General features: G+C 45.4%; 1 protein-coding gene across 3 annotated transcripts in view; it reads left to right on the forward strand.

Annotated features, from left to right (window-relative positions):
- Positions 1 to 19566, forward strand: part of entpd3 (ectonucleoside triphosphate diphosphohydrolase 3) — a 120918-nt gene extending 101352 nt beyond the window's left edge. For all 3 annotated transcript variants that reach the window (XM_088307007.1, XM_088307009.1, XM_088307008.1), the window contains 3 exons: positions 7663 to 7791; positions 17061 to 17198; positions 18946 to 19566. In XM_088307007.1, the coding sequence (XP_088163133.1) occupies positions 7663 to 7791; positions 17061 to 17198; positions 18946 to 19134 (456 nt within the window). In that variant the 3' untranslated portion in view covers positions 19135 to 19566. The remainder of the gene's footprint in view (positions 1 to 7662; positions 7792 to 17060; positions 17199 to 18945) is intronic.
- Positions 19567 to 20325: the final 759 nt, after the last annotated feature.

The following is a 20325-nucleotide window of genomic DNA, read 5'->3' on the forward strand; positions in this document are numbered from 1 at the left end:
TCCATACTTACCTCAATATTATGTTCTTCACATTTTCTTTTTTTTCCCTTTTTTTCCGCACCCAAACAGTCTGTTTGACATTTTTCTTGGTGCCCTTGTTAACACGCAATTCATTGCAAAGTGAGACGTGGCGTTTGCCATAAATGGAGCGCACGTTGTGCGTGCGCATTAGTGGTAGGATGTGTCGGCAATGCGATGGGTTCCTTTCGGTGAAGTCGAGGCCCTACGTGGTTTTGTAATTACCTGCTGAAGTTCTCTGATGACTCTGCGATTGTCGGCCTCATCACAGATGGAGATGATCACGAGTACAGAGAACTTACTAAGTGTTTTGTGGACTGGCGTCAACAGAACCGCCTCCAAATCAATGATGGGAAATCCAAAGAGCTGGTGGTGGATTTCTTCAGGCGTCGGGACTCTCCAGGGACAAAAAGAGACTCCCCAAACTTGCGAGGAGGGCAAGCTCTGTCTTGGGCTGCTCCCTGGACTCAGTGGACTCAGTGGGGGCAGGAGGATGATGGTTAAGCTCTCATCAATGCTGGACAACCAAGCTCACCCTTTTCAGGGCACTCTAACAGCACTCCGCAGTTTCTTCAGTGATAGACTGTTACACTCACACTGTGCAAAGGAGAGATTTCGCCGATCCTTCCTGCCAGCTCAGATTGTTTAAAAAGAATATTGTGTAGTCTCAACAAATGGGCGGGTATAAGTGCAATTGTGCAGTCCTAGGATCCTAAACTGAACTCACTCTACTTCTGTACTTTAATTCAAAAGTGTATTTATCTTGACCAGTGCCGTATTTTTCTATCATTGCAGTATTTTTATCATTGCCGTATTTTCTTATCATCACAGCATTTTTATTTATTCCCCCTCTGTACTATGGACAGTTCATAGGAGTGTTTCCTTACACTTGTATATGCTGAAGTGATGTGTTTCTATATGCCCTATTCAGTACTGAATTCCATTGCACTGTCTTCTTTATTTATCTAATTTATATATTTGTCTGTATTATTGTTGTATTGCACTGGAGAGGGGAGCCCTCTAATCTCGTTGCACACTTGAGTACAATGACAATAAAGGGATTTCTATTCTATTTCTATTTTCTATTCTGAAGGATGTGTGTATATACTGTGGTATATTTGCATAGGTTTACTTTTCCGAATGTTTGCTGCTAATGTTATACATTAATGGCTACATTACGCCGCTGTCTCTGTGTGACCTATATCTTTGCTGCTGTAACACTGCAAATTTCCCCATTGTGGGACTAATAAAGGCTATCTTTATCTTTATCTTCTTGCCATAACTTTTCTGGTAATTTGCAGTGCTCCCTTGTTATCCTGCCTTGTGCCTACGGGTCAAATTGGGATGATGAATACTTGTTGCCAAACTATTTTCTTCTTTACCAAATGTTACCATATTATTATTAGGGGTGATTTTAATTTGATTCAGAATGTTTTGTTGGTAGGGTTTTTTTCTTCGATTCTTCGTCTCAGGCCGCCTCTTTAAGCAAATCAGCTTAATCATTATAATTTTTTAAGGCTCAATTGGGCTTGATGGACTCATGGCATCATGCTAACCCTGTGCCCAAAATATTCTTTCTTTTCTCATCCATATCATACATTTATGCGTCGAGGTTTTTTTTCTTGGTGATAACAGATGCTCTCTGTTATGTGCCTACCACACAAATGCCATATCAGACCATTCGCCAGTTTCTCTTGATTTGAAACTGGGCGCCAGTTCTCGCCCTTTGAAATGTTGGAAATCGAATTCTAGCCAGTTTACAAATGGTGAAAATGTGAACTTCTTGAAATCGCAGATTTAACTTTTTTGACAGTGAATGACTGCCCTGGTACATCTATGTGTGTATATTGTAGGAGACCTCAAAGACATATAAGAGGTGTCATCTTATAAGCATTGTTTCTAAATTGAGGAAAGACACAACGGGGTTGCTTAACAAAATCAAAGACCTGGCCAACAGATGTGCATTACATCAGAGTGTTTGAGACTTCAAGCTATTCTCGATCATACTGCTACCACATCAGCTATGCTCTAGTTAATTAAGACGGAGCAGAGATTCTTTGAGTCTGGTGATAAAGCTGTCAACCTCAAGACTAATTTCGAGTGTGAGATCTGCCAGTGGAGGCTCGGATGGAATAAATGACTTTTTTGTCCATTTTTATTCTATCTATATGCTTTGAGGTCACTACCTGCTGCGCATGAGATGCTTCAAAGTTTATGATTCCCGCAGGTGGAGTAGTTATTGTCGAGGGCTCTGGGAGATCGTGTTACTGTGGCTGAAGTATGTGAAGCTATTAAAACTTTTTCATAAGTCAGGCAGCTCAATACCAGAAGTCGTTGTGTCTCTAGATGCAGAGAAGGCATTCATCTGCGTCAAATGGTGCTTCCTCTATGAAGTGATGAATAGATTTGGCTTGGGCGAAGGGCTTCAATTCATACAAATAATACCTTGTCTTCACCGTTCCACTTGGAAGAGGAACCAGGCAAGGTTGCCCCCTCTTGCCTCTTTTGTTTGCCATTAAAATAGAGCCTCTGGCCATATGTGTTCAGATGAAAGAATTTAAGGTATCACAGGATTGGGTATGATGCATAAGATTTCTCTATATGTTGATTTTTTTTTTATAGCTCAAATCCTCATACTTCACTTCCTATGCTTTCTGAGATATTGGACCAATATGGCACACTTTTTGGCTACAAACTTAACTATCAAAAAAGTGAGCTGCTCCCTCTCAATTCTTCGGCCAAGGAACTTTCTCAATCATTTGTACCTTTTAAGTGGGTAGAAACTCGATTTCAATATCTTGGGGGTTTTTTCTCTCCCTCTATACCTGAAATGATAAAACTAAACTTCTTATCCTTGTTGGAAGAGCAAAGAGCAATGGTGGCCTTTCCTTGCCCAATTTCAGACAGTATTATTGGGCGGTCAATATACAGAATGTTTTGTATTGGTTGCATGATGAAGATGGTTCTATGCCAGTCTGGGTAAGAATGGAGATGTTATCAAGTCACCATTCTTTGGTGTCAATCCTTAGCTCGTCACTCCCTTTGTCCTTATCCCACATTGGAGATCCACCAATGAGGAATCAATGGGAAATCGGTCCGCCAACATGGAACAAGCATTTACTTATGTAAACAAAAGGTACAAGAGTCAAAAACAGAAAGAAAGGGGAGTAGAGATGTAGGTGGGCCCAAGCCAAATGCCGTAACATGCACGAAAACTATTTTTGACAATGTTTAGTCTGACTTCGGAGGGAGAAATATACCAATTCAACAAACCAAAATAATCTATGAGTCTTATATTTTGTCTACCAAAATAAAACACATCAAAGACAAACTCCTACCTCCCAACTAATAAATATGAAAAAATGGGAACAATAAAAAAGGCTGAAAATGGGAACAATAAAAAAGGCTTCTCCCTCCTACCAGTCATTCACGGATAGTCCCAACACGGTTGTAGGCCCTCAAAAGGTTATTTGGCCGAGTTAGAAGACGGAAGGCTCGGCGAGTGAGAGAATGAGAGAGAGAGAAAGAGGGAGGGAGAGAGAGAGAGACTGCCAGCGCTGTATGATTTTTAAAAAATCCATGGCGCTGACCAATCCCACAGTGGCACTCTTCTGCACCAGTCAAACAGCAGTTCAATCTGGCAATCTGGAGATACACGCAAACTTGGATGTCCACAAACACACACACTGAAAAACCTATCATAATATTCACAACAAAAAAAAATACTAAACAAATGACTACAGTCATAACTCCTTCCCCCAAAAATGTTTAATTCAGGGAGAATGAGATGACATTTTCTAGCCCCTTTTGCATTACCGGATTTCGATGTTAAAATCTTGGACCAAGAGTGACCAACGCATCAAACATTGTTTCTTGTTCTGCATGATTCAAAAACAGAAGTGGGTTGTGGTCAGACAAGCAAGAGCTGAGGTACACCTCAAAATGTTGCAATGCCAAAAGAAGAACCAAAGCTTCTTTCTTGATGATACTATACAATACAATACAATCCAACTTTAGTGCAACTGGTGTTTATGATTTTTTTCGGGAGAAATAACATACCGGGGGATTAACTCCATGTTGATCCTCCTACAACTGCACTGCCCCCTGCGGTGTTTGATCAGACTTCAGTGCGAGGAGTGAGGCAGAACTTCAAAGGCTACAACTTGGAATCACAAAACCATTATCAAGAAGATATCGCATTTCTTCCTCATTACAGCTCGTTTTGCTGGGCGGACACTATAGATGCGTTGTTTCAGAGGCTTGTGATTTTCCATATCAATGTCCTGCTTAAGTACATTGGTTTGGGTGGTAATGTCACCAGAATGAGGTAAATAGTCTTTATTGAGGCTGCAAATGTCAGTCATCCCTGGCCAATGTTGGAAGATGCTCCAAATGTACGGAATTTCGCATCAAGCCCGTTGTCACAGGCACAATATGTATGTGGGGGTGGGCGGGTTGACAACAGCCACAGCGCAACAGGAGAGAACAATCACCACTCCTTTCACGACAAATATATCCTTTTATGCATGCTAATGTGGCACATTCTCTTTTTTTTCTTCCTCTTTGGAGTTTGACTTATATAATTAGTTTCCCTAAGCTGACGATCAACCAGAAACAGCCCTGAAAATTATGCCTGTAGGGCTGACCCAACAAAAGGCAATAAAACCAGTGTTTTCATCCTGTTTTGGGCGATGGAAAGCAATGCAAGCGACACACATGATGAAGTCACTCTTGCAACAAACTTAGTCCAGCAGGTTAGAGACTTGTCTCTGACCCATTTCTCGTGAAGCAAGTTCAATGGTCCCCACACCGTATGGCCAAAAGCAAAATCGGCTGGGGAAAACCCAATAGACTCCTGTATCCTTTCCTTCACTGCGAACATGAATAATAGCAAGCCCTCATCCCACTCCCAATCTGACTCATTGTAGAATTTACAAAGCAAAGTTTTCAAAGTTTGATGAAAACTTTCCAAGGCACCTTGGCACTCTGGATGGTCGGCACTGGATGTGTGACGCGCCACATTAAACTCGGACATAACCCTGGCAAAGATCTTGGACATGAAATCTGAAACCCCGGTCACTCCGGACACCTTTCCGGAACCAAAAAATTGGAAAGAATTTAACTAGCTCTTTGACAATGAGGCGAGCTCTCAAGGAACGTAACAGGACTGCCTCCGTACAACGTGTAGCAGCACAGTGAGTTTATACTGATTTCCTGCCCATGTTTTTGGAAAGGGTCCCACAAAGTTAATAATGATATGCTCAAAAAGTTCCCCAATGTCAGGGATAGGATCCAATTAGGCAAGCGGAATCACTTGACAAACAAACAAGTGCTAAGCAGCCATTTTATAGAGTTGATAGGTTTCTTGTATTTGTAATTTTGTTCATGGTGTATTCCTAAAAAGAAACAAAATGTGATAGGAATGACTTGAAATTCCATTCCTTCTGCCAGGCAGTTGCACACTTTTTTAGTTCAACCAGAACAGAAAAAACGTGTTGATTTCATCCGAGTTGTTGACTAGCAATCCAAGTAGTAAGTCATTCAAAGTAAATGTGTTGGGTTGGTGTAACCCCCACTCCCAACCAATTTGTGTGCAAGTAATTGCCTCATTTCCACAACAAAAGCTCCTTTTCACAACTTGATGTAGAGTATTCGATAAAAGCTGTGGTGTCAATGGACAGAACTTCAATATCAGTAGTTAGAATTGTCAAATAACAGTCTTTAGGTTGTTCTAGTTTAAAGAAATGAGGAGGAACATGGTCATAAGGGGAGCCAGATGGCTTAGTCTGGCAAACCAAATTCTCTGCTGAACACTGGACATGGACAGAGGGATCAACTGTGGTCTTTGCAGTCCGAGCAGAAGGAATCAATGAAAGATTTCAGGAATCTATTACACATTTCAGGGGGAGAGTCTGAGCAAATAAGCTAAGGTAGTTTGAGAACAGAATCAATAGTTTTAAATTGTACATGTGGGTTGTGAAGGTTAGAGTGTTGTTCTCTTTTGGCCTCTTTAACTGTAATCTGGTCATTACGCCAGCAGTCTTTTCAGATTTGATAAGAGATTTGCAGCTATTTTCCACGCGCATTTGCCTTTTCTGCACTCCTGTTTAGCTGCGTGAGTTCTGTCATTAAAAGAGGCTAGAGTCTAGCTTTTGACAGCACAGTTTTTAAGGAAGCCAATAAATCCAGAATAGTATGCGATGAGAGGAACCAAGAGCTGAGCTCCTCCATGTTTGAAAAGGGAATACAAAGCTCATCAAAGACATCACAGAAAAGACCGGCAGGAAGAGTGTGGAAAATCTGGCGGCTGCTCTCTGGAGTGGCAGATTTAAAGACAGAGTGTGAAAAATGCCAAATTAAATGTTTTTGTGCCACAAGTAAAGTAATGATACATAACACAAATCATGACAATTTTTTATTTGGTGTATCCATCCATCCATTATCTGTACCGCTTGTCCTCACAAGGGTCGTGGGGGGTGCTGGAGCCAACCCAGCTATCTTCGGGCAGAAGGCAGGGTACACCCTGAACAGGTTTCCAGCCAATTGCAGGGAGAGGACAATACAAGACCCCCCACCTTTCATGGGAAAACCTCACACCTCCTCCAGCCTCAGAATCCCTCCCCCGAAAAACATGACCAGCAAGTCTCAAGCCTTAATCCAGTTAGGATTTTTAAAACTTGTTTGAAGACACATATTTGTTCTGTAGTTTTCGGCACAACATTAGACTGTCGTTGTTCTGCTGTTTTTCTGGTATCTCCGGTATTTATATGTTTTAATTTGTGTTCTATCCATATATCCAATCCATCCATATCCGCTTCTTCTTACGAGGGTCACAAGGGTGCTAGAGCCTATCCCAGCTGTCTTCGGGCAGTAGGGGGACACCCTGAATTGGTTGCCAGCCAATCGCAAGGCACACCGAGACAAACAACCATCTGCGCTCACACCTAGGGACAATTTAGAGTGTTCAATCAACCTACCATGCATGTCTTTGGAATGTGGGAGGAAACTGGAGTACCTGGAGAAAACCCACGCAGGCACAGGGAGAACATGCAAACTCCACACAGGAAAGGCCGGAGTCGGAATCGATCCCTACGACCTCTGCAATGTGATCTAATCTATCCTTTATCTATACCGATTCTCCTCACCAGGGTCGCCGGGGGTGCTGGAGCCTAGCCCAGCTGTCTTCGGGCAGCAGGCGGAGGACACCCTGAACTGGTTGCCAACCAATCGCAGGGCGTGTGTTCGAATATCCTGCTCATTTATATTACACCATATGGAAAGCGCTTTGATACATCTCCATCAGTTGTGAAATGTGCTATATGAATAAAGTTGTATGGTATTGTATTGTACAAGGGTGAAACACTTGTTTTGTTTTGTCTAAAACAAACCTTGATCTTTTCTCTTCTTAGCGTCATACAGTGGTTTGTGAGCTCAAGGCAGACTACTGTGTGACCTTTGAAATCTTAGACAATAGACCAGTGAACTGCCCCACCACGCCTTCCCGACTGAGAGACCCCCCCTTGTTTATGATATCCCGACTTTGATGTCATAAAGCCTTCAATTTTGACATAACATTTTTACGTCAACTGAGACATTTCCACTTTTTTTCATCTATGTTGGTGTTATTTCTTTTGTGTCTTGAAGGCATACGCAGGCTATTTCTATGTCGCACGAGCTTTGTTGATGAACGAAGCAACCAATACCATCAGGCCATCAGAGTATGATGAATTCAACACCTCAATCATTCAGTTATGTAATGCGCCTTGGAGTAAGGTAAGTTCCGGGCAGTGGGCGGGGTACACCCTGAACTGGTTGCCAGCCAATCACAGGGCACACATCGACGAACAACCATCCGTGCTCATATCATTCTCAGGGAGAACATGCAAACTCCACATCGGAAGGCCGACTCAGAATCAATCCCGCAACCTCTGCACTGTGAGGCCACCATGCCGCCCCATTGCAATACAATACAACTTAATTTATATCGCGCATTTCACAACAGCTGGAGCTGTAACAAAGCTTAGATCTAAGGGTTAAAAATGGCAGACTTCCTTTTGGCCTTAGGGTATGGCTCTAAGTTATTAAGTTATTAAAACTACAAACATTTTTGACCAATGAATGGAACCATTAGATAGTAAGAAATAAAAGTGAATAAAGTCAGTAAATAACACAAAATTGAAATTGATAAGCAAGTCGCTGTTCAGGCTCTAATTATCATAATTTCTAGATAACAATAGGTAGCTCATAGTGGACACCGCTCAAGCCATAATAAGTAGCAATATTAAGAGTGGAAAAGAATAATTTCTTAAATTGATATAGGGACATCACAGCGGTCACCTTTCTGTCTATAAGTATAAGCAAGTGCTTTCTTAAGGAAAGTTGAGGTGAGAACAAATGTTTTAAAATGTATTCAACCACCATTTAGCTAACATTTAGCTTAGTTTGATTCTTTTCTTGCATTATTTCAACTGATAATGGTTTTGTTTTTCTCTCTCTTGACTTCTGGATACTTTTTATGTCAAAGTTTTTTTCATATCATTTTCTTTTTTATTGCAAGGGCCATTTTGTCAAAATGTTTTCATCAATTTCCTCCTCACAATAACGTGAGCACGGCCTGCTAATTAGTACAAGACTGCTATGAGCAACAAGACTAGAAGCAATATGTCTCCCATCTCCATTGGTGAATACCACAAACTCCTTCATGACATCAGAATCAAATTGCCCTGCCATCATTGTATTTAGTGTAGAATGAGATTGGAGAGCTCCCCTCTCCAGTGCAATGTAACAATAATTTAATTAAATATATCACTTACATTAATTAAAAATTAAATAATCAAATGGAAAATAAATATGAAATGAAATAAATAAAACATTATGTTGCAGTTCTACAAGTTAAGGGTAGTTCAGTGCGAGAGTTCAGAATAGACATGGCTCTTGGGAAGAAACTCTTTTTCAGTCTGTCTTCGTCTTGATGCACCTGTTTCGCCTGCCAGAGGACAACAAGTCAAAGTGGTGTGAGCTCGCGTGAGTATTGTTTTAGATGATCTTGTGAGCCCTGCTGAGGCACTGGGTGGTGTAGCTGTCCGATAGGTGCCCAATAATTCTCTGCGCTGTTTTGACTGTCCTCTGGAGCCTCACTCTGTCTGCCTTAGTGCAACTGTCGTACCGGGTGGAGACTCAGTAAGTCAGCAGGCTCTCGATGGATGAGTGGTGGAAGGCCAGCAGCAGCTTGCTGTCCAGGTTGAATTTCCTGAGGACCCTCGGGAAGTGCAGACGCTGATGGACCTTCTTTATCACTGCTGTGGTGGGGAGGTCATCGGAGATCAGTACTCCCAGGAACCTGAATGTGTGGACCCTCTCCACACACTCGCCTTTGATGTAGAGGTAGGGTGGCACAGTCTTGTTCCTCCTGAAGTCGATGACGACCTCCTTTGTTTTTGCAGTGTTCAGCTGTAGATTGTTGTCCTCACACCAAGCCGATACTCTCTGGACCTCCTCCCTGTAAGCTGTCTCATCTCCTTTTGAGATCTAACCGACCACTGTCGTATCGTCAGCAAATTTACCGATGGTGTGTTTCCTTGGGCCGGGCTTCAGTCATAGGTGTAGAGAGCGTACAGGCGAGGGCTCAGCACGCATCCTTGAGGGGAACCGGTGCTCAGCGTTTGGGTGGAGGATGCGTAAGGGCCGAGCTTCACTGTCTGGAGTCTGTACGTCAGAAAGTCCTTAATCCGGGTGCATGTGAGGGTAGGGAGGGAGAGAATGTCCAGTTTGGTGATGAGGATGTCTGGGATGATTGTATTAAATGGAGTCCACAAAGAGCGTCCTGGCATAGCTCTGCTGTTGTTGTTGTTGTTGTTGTTGTTGTTGGGCTAGCGCCTGGGCGGGACCTCAGAGCAAGGATTGCCCAGCTAGCGCAATCACCTTCTGCGTCTCAGTGGAGAGGACGTTGTAAGGAGGAGGTGCATCGCCGAAAATCTTCTGCCGAAGGGGGATGAGTCGGGGGCACCGCAGGAGCCAGTGCTGGACTGTCTGCGGCTCCCCTCCACATAGTGGACATGTGGGGTCGGCTGTAGGGCAAAGGAGGTGCTCGTAACCCCGGAGCTTGGGGTGGTGGCCCGCACGGAGCCGAGCAATGAGGACGGCGTCCTGCCTTGATTGAGCAGCGGAGCTGTCTGCGCGCCAACAGAACCCTTCATAGGCGGCTGCGGTCCGCTCGTGCTTAGGGGGGTCGTCACGGATGCGGCGTTTGATAGTTGTCGCGGCTGCGCGAAACGATACAGGGCGGAAGGCTTCGGAGTGGTTGGAGGCGGCCTCTTTGGCTCGGGTGTCGGCGAGTTCGTTGCCGGGCAGACCGCAGTGGCCCGGGATCCAAAGAAGAGAGGTCTTGCCAGGGCGCGCATTCAGCAGTTGCCGGATGTGGGCGGTGTCTGCGGCGCGGCTCGAGATGGCCTGCAGAAGGGATTGACTGTCGGAGCAGATTGTCACCTTCGTGTGGGCGTTTGAGTGAACGAGCCACTCGAGGGCCATCGTCATAGCTTCCCTCTCTTCTTCGTAGGACGACGTGAACTCGGCGCCCCTTCGCATAAGCACCGTCGTTGGTTGGACGTCAGCTGGGTTCCCAGAGGCGACAATCATTGCTGCTCCTCCATTCGAGACGCCTTCCGTAGCAGAGCCATCCGTGTAAATGGTCAGCTCCGGCTCGGTGGCACGAATGGCCGCAGTGGCCAAGTTGCGCAGGACAGATGGAGCGTCTTGTTTTGTGGTCATCCCGATGGAGGTTGACACCGTCCAGAGCCCGAAGTCGTTCAACCATGGGCATTCCACTGGGACTTGGAGGGAGGCTCTTGCCGACAGCCCAGCTGGGAGCGTCGTGGAAAGTTTATTGGCCTCAAGTCGGCAACTGGAGCGTTGTAGCCGATGCCTCACGTTCGCAGTCAGGATCTGGGACCTCGGGTGTGTGGACGGCAGTCGTGCGGCTTTCTCGTAGGCGATGGCCGTGAGTTGGTGCGAGTGCGTCTTATAGCTGCTTCCACCAGCTTCGAGCTGAAGGGCTTCAATCGGTGATGAGCGGAGTTGTCCTGTCACTAGGCGCAGCACTGAGTTCTGCGCTCGTTCCAGGTCGGCTCGACGAGTGTCGGAGAGGAAGGGTTGCCACGCAGGAGCCGCGTAGTCCATCACACTGCGTTGGAGGGCGGTGAAGACGGAGCGCAGGCTGTCTGCGCCAGCCAAATATCGACCCACTCAGACAGGCCAGTATGCGGTTGCGGGAGAGGACTTTGGATGTCACCGCTTTCACATGGGGGCCAAAGCTGAGCGTTCGGTCCAGGGTTACACCGAGGAACTTCGGGGTGGGGTTGTGGCTGAGGGGTGAGCCGTTGAGGGAGATCGTGGGAGACCAGGAGGCCTCGTGGGAGTTCGTTGAGAAGAAGGCCACCTCGCTCTTGGTGGCGTTGAACGCCATCTTCTTTGTCCGACTCCATTCCCCCACCGCGTTCACCGCCGTCTGGAGAGCGGCTTCCGCCTCCTCCTTAGTGTTCTTCTGCGATAGCAACGACACGTCGTCTGCGTATAGTGCGAGGTCGACGCCTTCCGGGATGACAGACCGGAGGCTGTTGATGTAGAACAGGAAGAGGAGGGGGGCGAGGACGGAGCCCTGGGGTAAACCCTGCCGGAAGAGCAAGGATTTCCCGCGTTCCCCGTTGATCTGCACCCTAGCTCGCCGGTTCGTGAGGAGGCTCCTGACCCAACGGACCATCCGCCCCGGTACTCCGAGTTCCAGAGCGGACAGTAGAAGGTCCTCGCGCCATACCCTGTCGTAGGCCTTGCTGTAGTTCAACAGGGCCATGACTCCCCGTTGCGGGCGGGCTTGTTGGAACCCGTCGCTGATCCTCTGTGTGAGATAGAGTCTGCTGTTGTTCCAGGTGGCCCAGCACAACATGCAGAGCAGTGTCGATGGCTTCCTCAGTGGATCTGTTAGTCCAGTATGCAAACTGGTAGGGGTCCAGTGTGGGAGGAAGGCACTTCTTGATGACTGGTGTGAGAGCAACAGGACGGTAGGAATTCTGGGGGGGGTGTGGGTAACCTTTTGGGGACAGGAATGATGGTGGAAGTTTAAAAGCAGGAGGGGATGACTGCTTGAGCCTGGGATAGGTTGAAAATCCTGCAAAAAACATGCGACATCTGGTGGGCACTTTGTCCGACAGTGAGGGGAGAGGGCAGCCAATAATCCTTTGCGCTGTTTTGACTGTCCTCTGGAGCCTCACTCTGTCCGCCTCAGTGCAGCCGCTGTACCAGGTGGAGACACAGTACGTCAACAGGCTCTCGATGGACGAGTGGTAGAAGGCCAGCAGCAGCTTCCTGCCCAGGTTGAATTTCCTGAGGACTCTCAGGAAGTGCAGACGCTGGTGGACCTTCTTTACCACTGCTGTGGTGTTGTGAGTCCAAGAAAGGTCATCGGAGATCTGTACTCCCAGGAACTTGAACGTGTGGACCCTCTCCACACACACGCCTTCGATGCAGAGGGGGGGCGGTACCGTCTTGTTCCTCCTGAAGTCGACGACGATCTCCTTTGTTTTTGCAGTGTTGAGTTGCAGTCTGTTGTCTTCGCACCAAGCCGTCAGCCTCTTTACCTCCTCTCTGTAGGCTGTCTCGTCACCTTCCGAGATCAGACCGACCACTGTCGTGTCGTCAGCAAACTTGACGATGGTGTTGTTGCCGTGGGCCGGGCTGCAGTCGTAGGTGTAGAGGGCGTATAGGAGAGGGCTCAGCACGCATCCTTGAGGGGAACCGGTGCTCAGCGTGCGGGTGGAGGACGTGTAGGGGCAGAGCAACACAGTCTGGGGTCTGTTGGTCAGAAAGTCCTTAATCCAGATGCGTGTGAGGGCAGGGAGGCCGAAAATGTCCAGTTTGGCGACGAGGATGTCTGGGATGATCGTGTTGAATGCCGAGCTGTAGTCCACAAAGAGCACCCTTGCATAGCTCTGCTGTTGTTCCAGGTGGCCCAGCACAACATGCAGAACAGTGTTGATGGCGTCCTCAGTGGATCTGTTAGCCTGGTATGCAAACTGGTAGGGGTCCAGAGTGGGAGGAAGGCAGTCTCTGATGTGCTGGAGAACCAGCCTCTCGAAGCACTTCATGATGACTGGTGTGAGAGCAACAGGACGGTAGTCATTCGGGTGGACGGCGGGTGACTTTTTGGGGACAGGAATAATGGTGGAAGTTTTCAAGCAGGAGGGGATGACTGCTTGAGCCAGGGAGCGGTTGAAGATCCTGCAGAAAACATGTGACAGTTGGTGGGCACATGCTCTGAGGACCTTGCCCGGTATTCTGTCGGGTCCAGTAGCTTTCCTGGGGTTAACAGCCAGGAGCGCGCGCCTCACATCGTGTTCCTCTACGGTGAGTGGGGGGGAGTTGCAGCATGAGGTGCAGGGGTGTGACGGTTGGGGCGAGTCAAAGCGAGCGAAGAAGCAGTTAAGCTCCTCTGCCAGCGATGCACTCGGGTCTACAGAGGTCGTGCTGCTGCCACGGAAGTTGGTGATGCTCCGTAGACCCTGCCACACCTCCCGTGGTCTGTTGCTGGCAAGGTGGGCCTCCAGCCTCCCCTTGTAGATTGCCTTGGCTAGCTTGATGCCTCTGCTCAGGTCAGCACGAGCCACCCTGTACTGGGCTTTGTCGCCCGACCTGAAGGCAGCGTCACGGGCCTTAAGGAGAGAGCGGACCCTGCTGGACATCCAGGGCTTCGCATTTGGGAAGGTCCGTATGGTCCTGTGTAGGGACACAGTTTCCATGCAGAACTTGATGTAGTCCAGTACACAGTGCGTGTAGACATCAAGGTCCTGATGATCAAAGAGGTCCCAGTTGGTGTCTTGAAAGCAGTCCTGAAATTCATTCATGGCGTCATCACGCCAGGTTTTCACAGTCTTTGTGGTGGGCCTGGATCTGTGCCTGAGAGGGGTGTACGCAGGTGCGAGCTGCAAGGACAGGTGGTCTGACTGGCCGAGGGGGGCGAGTGGGAGGGCCCTGTATGCGTGCTTGATGTTCGAGTACACATGGTCGAGAGTGTTGTCTCCCCTCGTTGGGCACTTGACATGCTGGTGAAACTCTGGGAGTACAGTCTTTAAATTGGCCTTATTAAAGTCTCCCACTACTATATGAACGCCATCAGGGTGGGCCCGCTGATGTTTATTCATGACGCACGCGAGCAGCGAGAGCGCCGTGCTAGTGCTAGCGTCGGGAGGGATGTAAACAGCTGTGACGATCACTACCGTTAGCTCCCTCGGGAGAAAATAAGGCCGGCATTTAACGGACATGAACTCGATGTCGGGGGAAGAGTGCTTCTCGACGATCGTGCTATCGCCGCACCAGTTCTCATGCACGTAAACACAGAGCCCCCCACCCCTTCTCTTACCGGTGGCCCTCGTCCGATCCGCGCGATGTAGCGAGCGCCCAGTCAGCTGGATGCTAGCGTCGGGGACGTCGGCGTGCAGCCAGGATTCCGTTACGACGATCACACTGCTGTCTCGCACATAGCGGTTTCCCAGGATTAGTAATCCCAGCTCGTCGATTTTGTGGACCACGGATCTGGCGTTGGTGAGGTAGAGACTCGGCAGTGGTTGCCTGTGGGGCCGCCGTCGCAGCCGTAGCAAGACACCGGACCTGCAGCCCCGCTTCTGCTTCCTCTCTCTGCGTCGCCTGCGCCGCCTCCCGGTCCCGATGACAAGCCACGGTGAGCCGGGCGGCCTCGCCAGTTCGTCCGGAATTTTGCGATCATAGCAAAATTCCTCTGTGATGGTTATTTCGCATCGATATCCAATGTCCACGATGTCCTGGCGGGTATATCGATGCTGTGCCTTAGTTGGTGCCAATAAGAGCAAGCAAACACTAATAAAAAGCAATAAGGAGCACTGGGAGGGAGAGCTGTTCGCCGCTGCGTCCATGCGCGCTGCCATCTTGGACAACGGCCAAGGTGAGGTGCTGCTATGGAGATTATGGCCCTGATCAACTGGATGTAGTAATGGAGAAGAGTGGTTCATGAACGGCGAGTCGATGCGCATGTTGGTGACGTACGTGGTGACGTTTGAAGCACCACGAAGCGGGTGTACCACGTTACTGATTCAGGAAATGATTCGCTAGGTTTGAGTGTAGTTCGAAGTAATATTGTTTTTAAATGAAAATGAATGAGCACTTTATTTGACCTCCTTATTTCACATTTTCACTTGTTGCATAAGCACAAACGCAGACAAAGTTACACAGAACAATTCAGGATGACCGAGTGGTCTAAGGCGCCGCGTTCACGACCCAGTCTGCCCAGGAGACCTGGGTTCGAATCTCGAATTTCCCCATTGTGGGACTAATAAAGGGAATATTATTTATTATTTTAAAACACTCCTCAAATATCTTGCATCTTGCATCTAGCATACGTCGATGTTAAAATGTAAAGAAATAAAATAAAAATCATTGCAACATAAAGTATTTATTTAAGCTTAGAGCATTAATTATCTTATAAAACATGCATTTTGACTAAGGATAGATAATACAACAGAGGTGAGCTAACACAATTTGCCTAATTAGCAAACTAAAGTCCACTAGCATACAATGCTAACAAATGCTAAGGTCGTAAAGACTTGTAAAGACCCGCTCAAACCATGTAGCCAATTCTTGAGCAAATTAACAAATGGATGATACAAAATGTCCTTCAGTTAAACCAAAACAAAATGGAGGAAATTGTTTTTGGCAATGAAAATAAAATAACCCAGAGTTACTGTCTTTAGAACCCAAAGACTAATTTAGAAATCTTCAGGTGCTGATTTAACTTAACTTTCAGCAGTCATGTGAAATCAATCACTAGAACAGCCTTTTAACAGCTGAAAAACAACCAGATTGAAAGGTTGTATGCTCCACGCAGACCAGGACAAACATATGCATTTTTTTTTATCCCCAGTCGTCTTTATTATTGTAACAGTCTTCTTAATGGACCCCCCATAAGAGCATCATAGAGCTGCAGCTCATTCGGAATGCTTCAGCTCAGGTTCTGACCACAACAAAAGAATTACAACTTGGGTCAAGTAGTGGAACCTATAATTCAGAGAAAACGAGATGAAGCTGAATTTAGCTGTTATCCTGTACTGAAATGGAATAAAATGCCAAAAGAAGTTAAGTCAGCCCCAAGTGTAAAAGCTTTTCCAGGTTTAAAACTGCTTTTTCCCCCTCACCTTTGATTAAGGTCTTTTAAACAATTTAAAATAATTTTTCAGTTTTTTTTTTTTTAGAAACCCACTGTTATTTATTTTCTTTACATTAAAATGATTTTAAAGTTTACAATTAATGAGTTTAAATGATGTCACTGCACATTCTGGTAATTTTATTTGCAAGGTACTTTAGTTTTCTCTGCTTTACTTCGGAATGCCACAAACTGATGTATTGGTAAATGCTTGTAGGTGTGTATTTGTTTGTGACTCACATTGACTTGCTTTGAGTATGAAATGTGCTACAGTATATAAATGAAACTGCCTAAATCAAGTTGTATTGTATTGTATTGAAAACAGCTGAGGCTGCAAGTTGGTGAAATGGTTATCACGTCTTTCTAACAGTTGAAAGGTTCTGTGTTTGAATTTTGGCTCTGTCTCTCCTATGTGGAATTTGAACTTTTACTTTGGTACCTTATAAAATGTAACATAGTTTATGGTGACATGAGATTCTGTTTAAATGTGTGTTTGCTTTAAATTATTTACTTTGAGGCTTGTTGAAAAACAAGCACAGAAATCTAAACAAAAAGTATACCATGCAACATTAGTCCACTCTTGCTTGTTGCACTCATGAGGTACACAGAGGTTTTTACTCAAGTTTCATCGGTTTGAGATACATAATTTCTTGGTTGAAACACAAATTGTGCAACTTCAGGGTCAGTCTCTGTGACAGGTACAGTATGTGCAAATGCCAAACATTACAGAATCCATTTGTAACAAAGACATTTAACTATGATATGCAACATTTTTCATCCTAATCACAAAATAACACTTTCAAATTCCTTCTTTCCTTTTTAGCTGAAGAAGCAAAAGACATGGGTTTTAGACAAATATCTTCGCACCTATTGCTTTGCAACTCATTACATCTTCACTTTGCTGACCAGCGGTTATAAATTTGACACAAACACGTGGAAAGACATTCACTTTCAAAATGAGGTGAGTTCAATGAATATAAAAACATCCCAATCGGTATATTTTATGTATGTAGTATTCATTGTATGTGTGCAAAGACATACAACAAAGTATGTGAGATGAGATTTTAACTGACTGGATGAGAAATTATGTGCTTTTGCCGTCACCACTTGCCGTTAGCTGTTCTAGATACATTATTAGTGGTGCCACCCAGATGAAAGATTACATGCTAATCATCTGCATTGAAAATTTGAAAGGCAGGAAGCGTTTCGCTTCAGATTGCCTCAAGGATATGGCACTATTATATATTTTTTTTCTGCAAAGAGGCTCCCTCCAATGAAGGGATTTCCTTATGTGTGATACAACACTAAACATAGTAGTTGGCCCTTTTTACATGCATAGCAGCGCACACACAAGCAATGCTCCTTAACAGCTGGCAGACTTCCCAAATAACAAGCCAACTAATAAGAGACTCTTTGAGTGCTTCATTGCCTTTGAGTGTCTGGCAGGCTTTCTGGTAACTGTTACAAACAGACACACTTGAATTCATTACGGGAATCGTAATGGAGATTTAGATTTTCTGCTTTGAGCCGGAACATTACAACTTTTTTATTTACCGTATTTTTGCGGCCAAAACACGCGCTGTATCAAAGGGTGCAGCGCCAGTTGAGGGTGCTATTGCTGTATTTAATACTTAGACTGGGCGCGCCACACTATGAGGCACATGATAGTGCCCGCATGCTAGCTTGCGCATGCTAGCTTGCGCATGCTAGCTTGCGCATGCTAGCTTGCGCATGCTAGCTTGCGCATGCTAGCTTGCGCATGCTAGCTTGCGCATGCTAGCGCGCGCATGCTAGCGCGCGCATGCTAGCGCGCGCATGCTAGCGCGCGCATGCTAGCGCGCGCATGCTAGCGCGCGCATGCTAGCGCGCGCATGCTAGCGCGCGCATACTAGCGCGCGCATACTAGCTCGCACATGCAAATAAGGGATTGCTGCCAGTAGAAGCACCTCAAACCAACGAGCGATGTCATGGCAACCCATCTAATCTGCAACGTCTGGGGAGGGATTTCACTGGTCACCTTAGAGTGACGGTTTCAAATCAAAACCGAAAATATCTCAGCATTCAGGCAAACAATGAAACAGAGAAATAAAATTAACACAAAACATGTATCTCTCATGCCATTCATATCCCCAAAAGAAATAAAAATAACAAAAAGATTACAGCAATGCCATTCCGCCTCAGCCAATCACATGGCTGTTTAGAGAGATGTGAGTGGTGTGCTTTGGGCAGTGTGTTTTTATTTATTTTTTTTGTAGTCTGTTGTCTAAACCTGTGATGTTTCTTGCTTGCAATAACATGAATGATAAGACAGACTACGACATCGTGGCAGCTGCCCTTTTGTCCAGCTTTCTCCTGCACCATCAGAAAAACCGTATTCACATAAAGTATTTGTCACAGTCAATTTGAAGCATAGATGTATCAGACTTTGGCCAGCAGGGTGTGCTAACATGCACTCTGAAATACCCCAAGGGGAATATGCCCAATGGTCGAGCGAGTTGCTCAGTCTATATAATATGCTCAGTCTATATAATAGGCGTGTCGCATTACAAGTCGCCCCGTTTGTTTTGGGGAAGATTTGGGACTTTAAAGTGCGCCTTATGGTCGCGAAAATACGGTACAACCCAGGAAAGTTCTATTGAATGATTAACAGCTACAGCATTTAACGGGACATAATATTTGCTCTTTATTTATTTTTATTTTCTATTCAGGTGAAGAACACCAGAGTAGGTTGGAGTTTGGGCTACATGCTTAGTAGCTCCAATATGATCCCCTCTGAGGTGAATGAAGTCCTCCCATTGACTGATCCTGTCTTTGCTGGTCTTATCTTTTTATTTTCAGCTCTGACCATTATGACAGTCGTCTTGATTTTCATCATTCTTATTCGCACATGCTATTAAGTAGATCCATGCATGTCTTAAATTGTTGCAATGTTACGTTTAAAAAAGAGATTAATGTTTACCAAGAAATATTCAAGGCCAGACTAAATAGTAACTCAGATTAGTTGTAATTAAGGGATTATCGTGGAAATATAATAAAACCATTTTATGTGAGAATAAAAAAGAAACACTGTAGGCACAAAAGATTAAATTACTAGAAAAATTAGTACTGTAGCTTCTTTCATGTTTCAGGTTAGCAACATTAAAAATAAATGCCAAAATGTAGCTCATAGCACAACATTTATGTTAAAGCTCTTGGTTTCCGCTTGTGGTTGCAATATTGGGAAGATTTTCTTTAAAGTCCTTGTAAAGTGAGATTAAGAAATTGTCACACAGAGGAAAAAATGTTTTAAGCACATACTTCCTGCTACTTGTAGTATTTTGGCATGTTGCACTCCCACTACCTAGTGATGTAAGCATGCACACGAAGGCAATGCGGAAGTTATATGAGAAGCAATAAAAGTTGGCACACGAACGCCGGTGTTGAAAAGCAGAGTCTGTCGTTATTATAACCCAAAACATTACACTACTTACAGCATATACACACAATGTTTTGCGTTCCAGTATACTATGGTAGTCTAAATAACAGAATATACACTAATCCATCCATTCATTCCATAACATTTGGAAATTAAAATAACTCTGAGCCCTAGTGTAAATTGCTTCATTTAGGGAAGATGCCTTTTCAGGAAGTACACAAGGGGAACTAGATAATAGAATGTTGTAGTGGTAGAAATGGGCCAAGTATATAAAGTAAGTAAGTCAGTAACTTGCAGTTGCGCCAGCTAGCTACTTACACAAAGGTGCTCAATTTCTTATTTTTTGTGAGAGACAGAGGCCAGAAACTCAAGACTGGACATTGTTTTAGCCAAGCCGGCAAGAAAATCTTGTTAACTGAAATGGTGCAAAACATTTAGACAATATGTCACCACAATTTACAACGACATAGGTCTCTTGTTTGCAAGTATTTTCAGCAATTTTATTCAAACATCCATCTATCCATCCATCCTGACTTTCTAAATTCTAATCAGGATTCAGACCTCCACTGGACGGATACAGCTCTTATTCCAGCATTTATCTAAGCCGCTTCTCCTCACAAGGGTCACTGGGGGGTGCTGGAGCCTATCCCAGCTGTCTTCGGGCTGTAGGTAG

The sequence above is a fragment of the Idiotropiscis lumnitzeri genome, chromosome 10, assembly GCF_059441095.1.
Source record: "Idiotropiscis lumnitzeri isolate Australia: NSW breed Sydney's pygmy pipehorse chromosome 10, RoL_Ilum_1.0, whole genome shotgun sequence".
NCBI lineage: Eukaryota > Metazoa > Chordata > Actinopteri > Syngnathiformes > Syngnathidae > Idiotropiscis > Idiotropiscis lumnitzeri.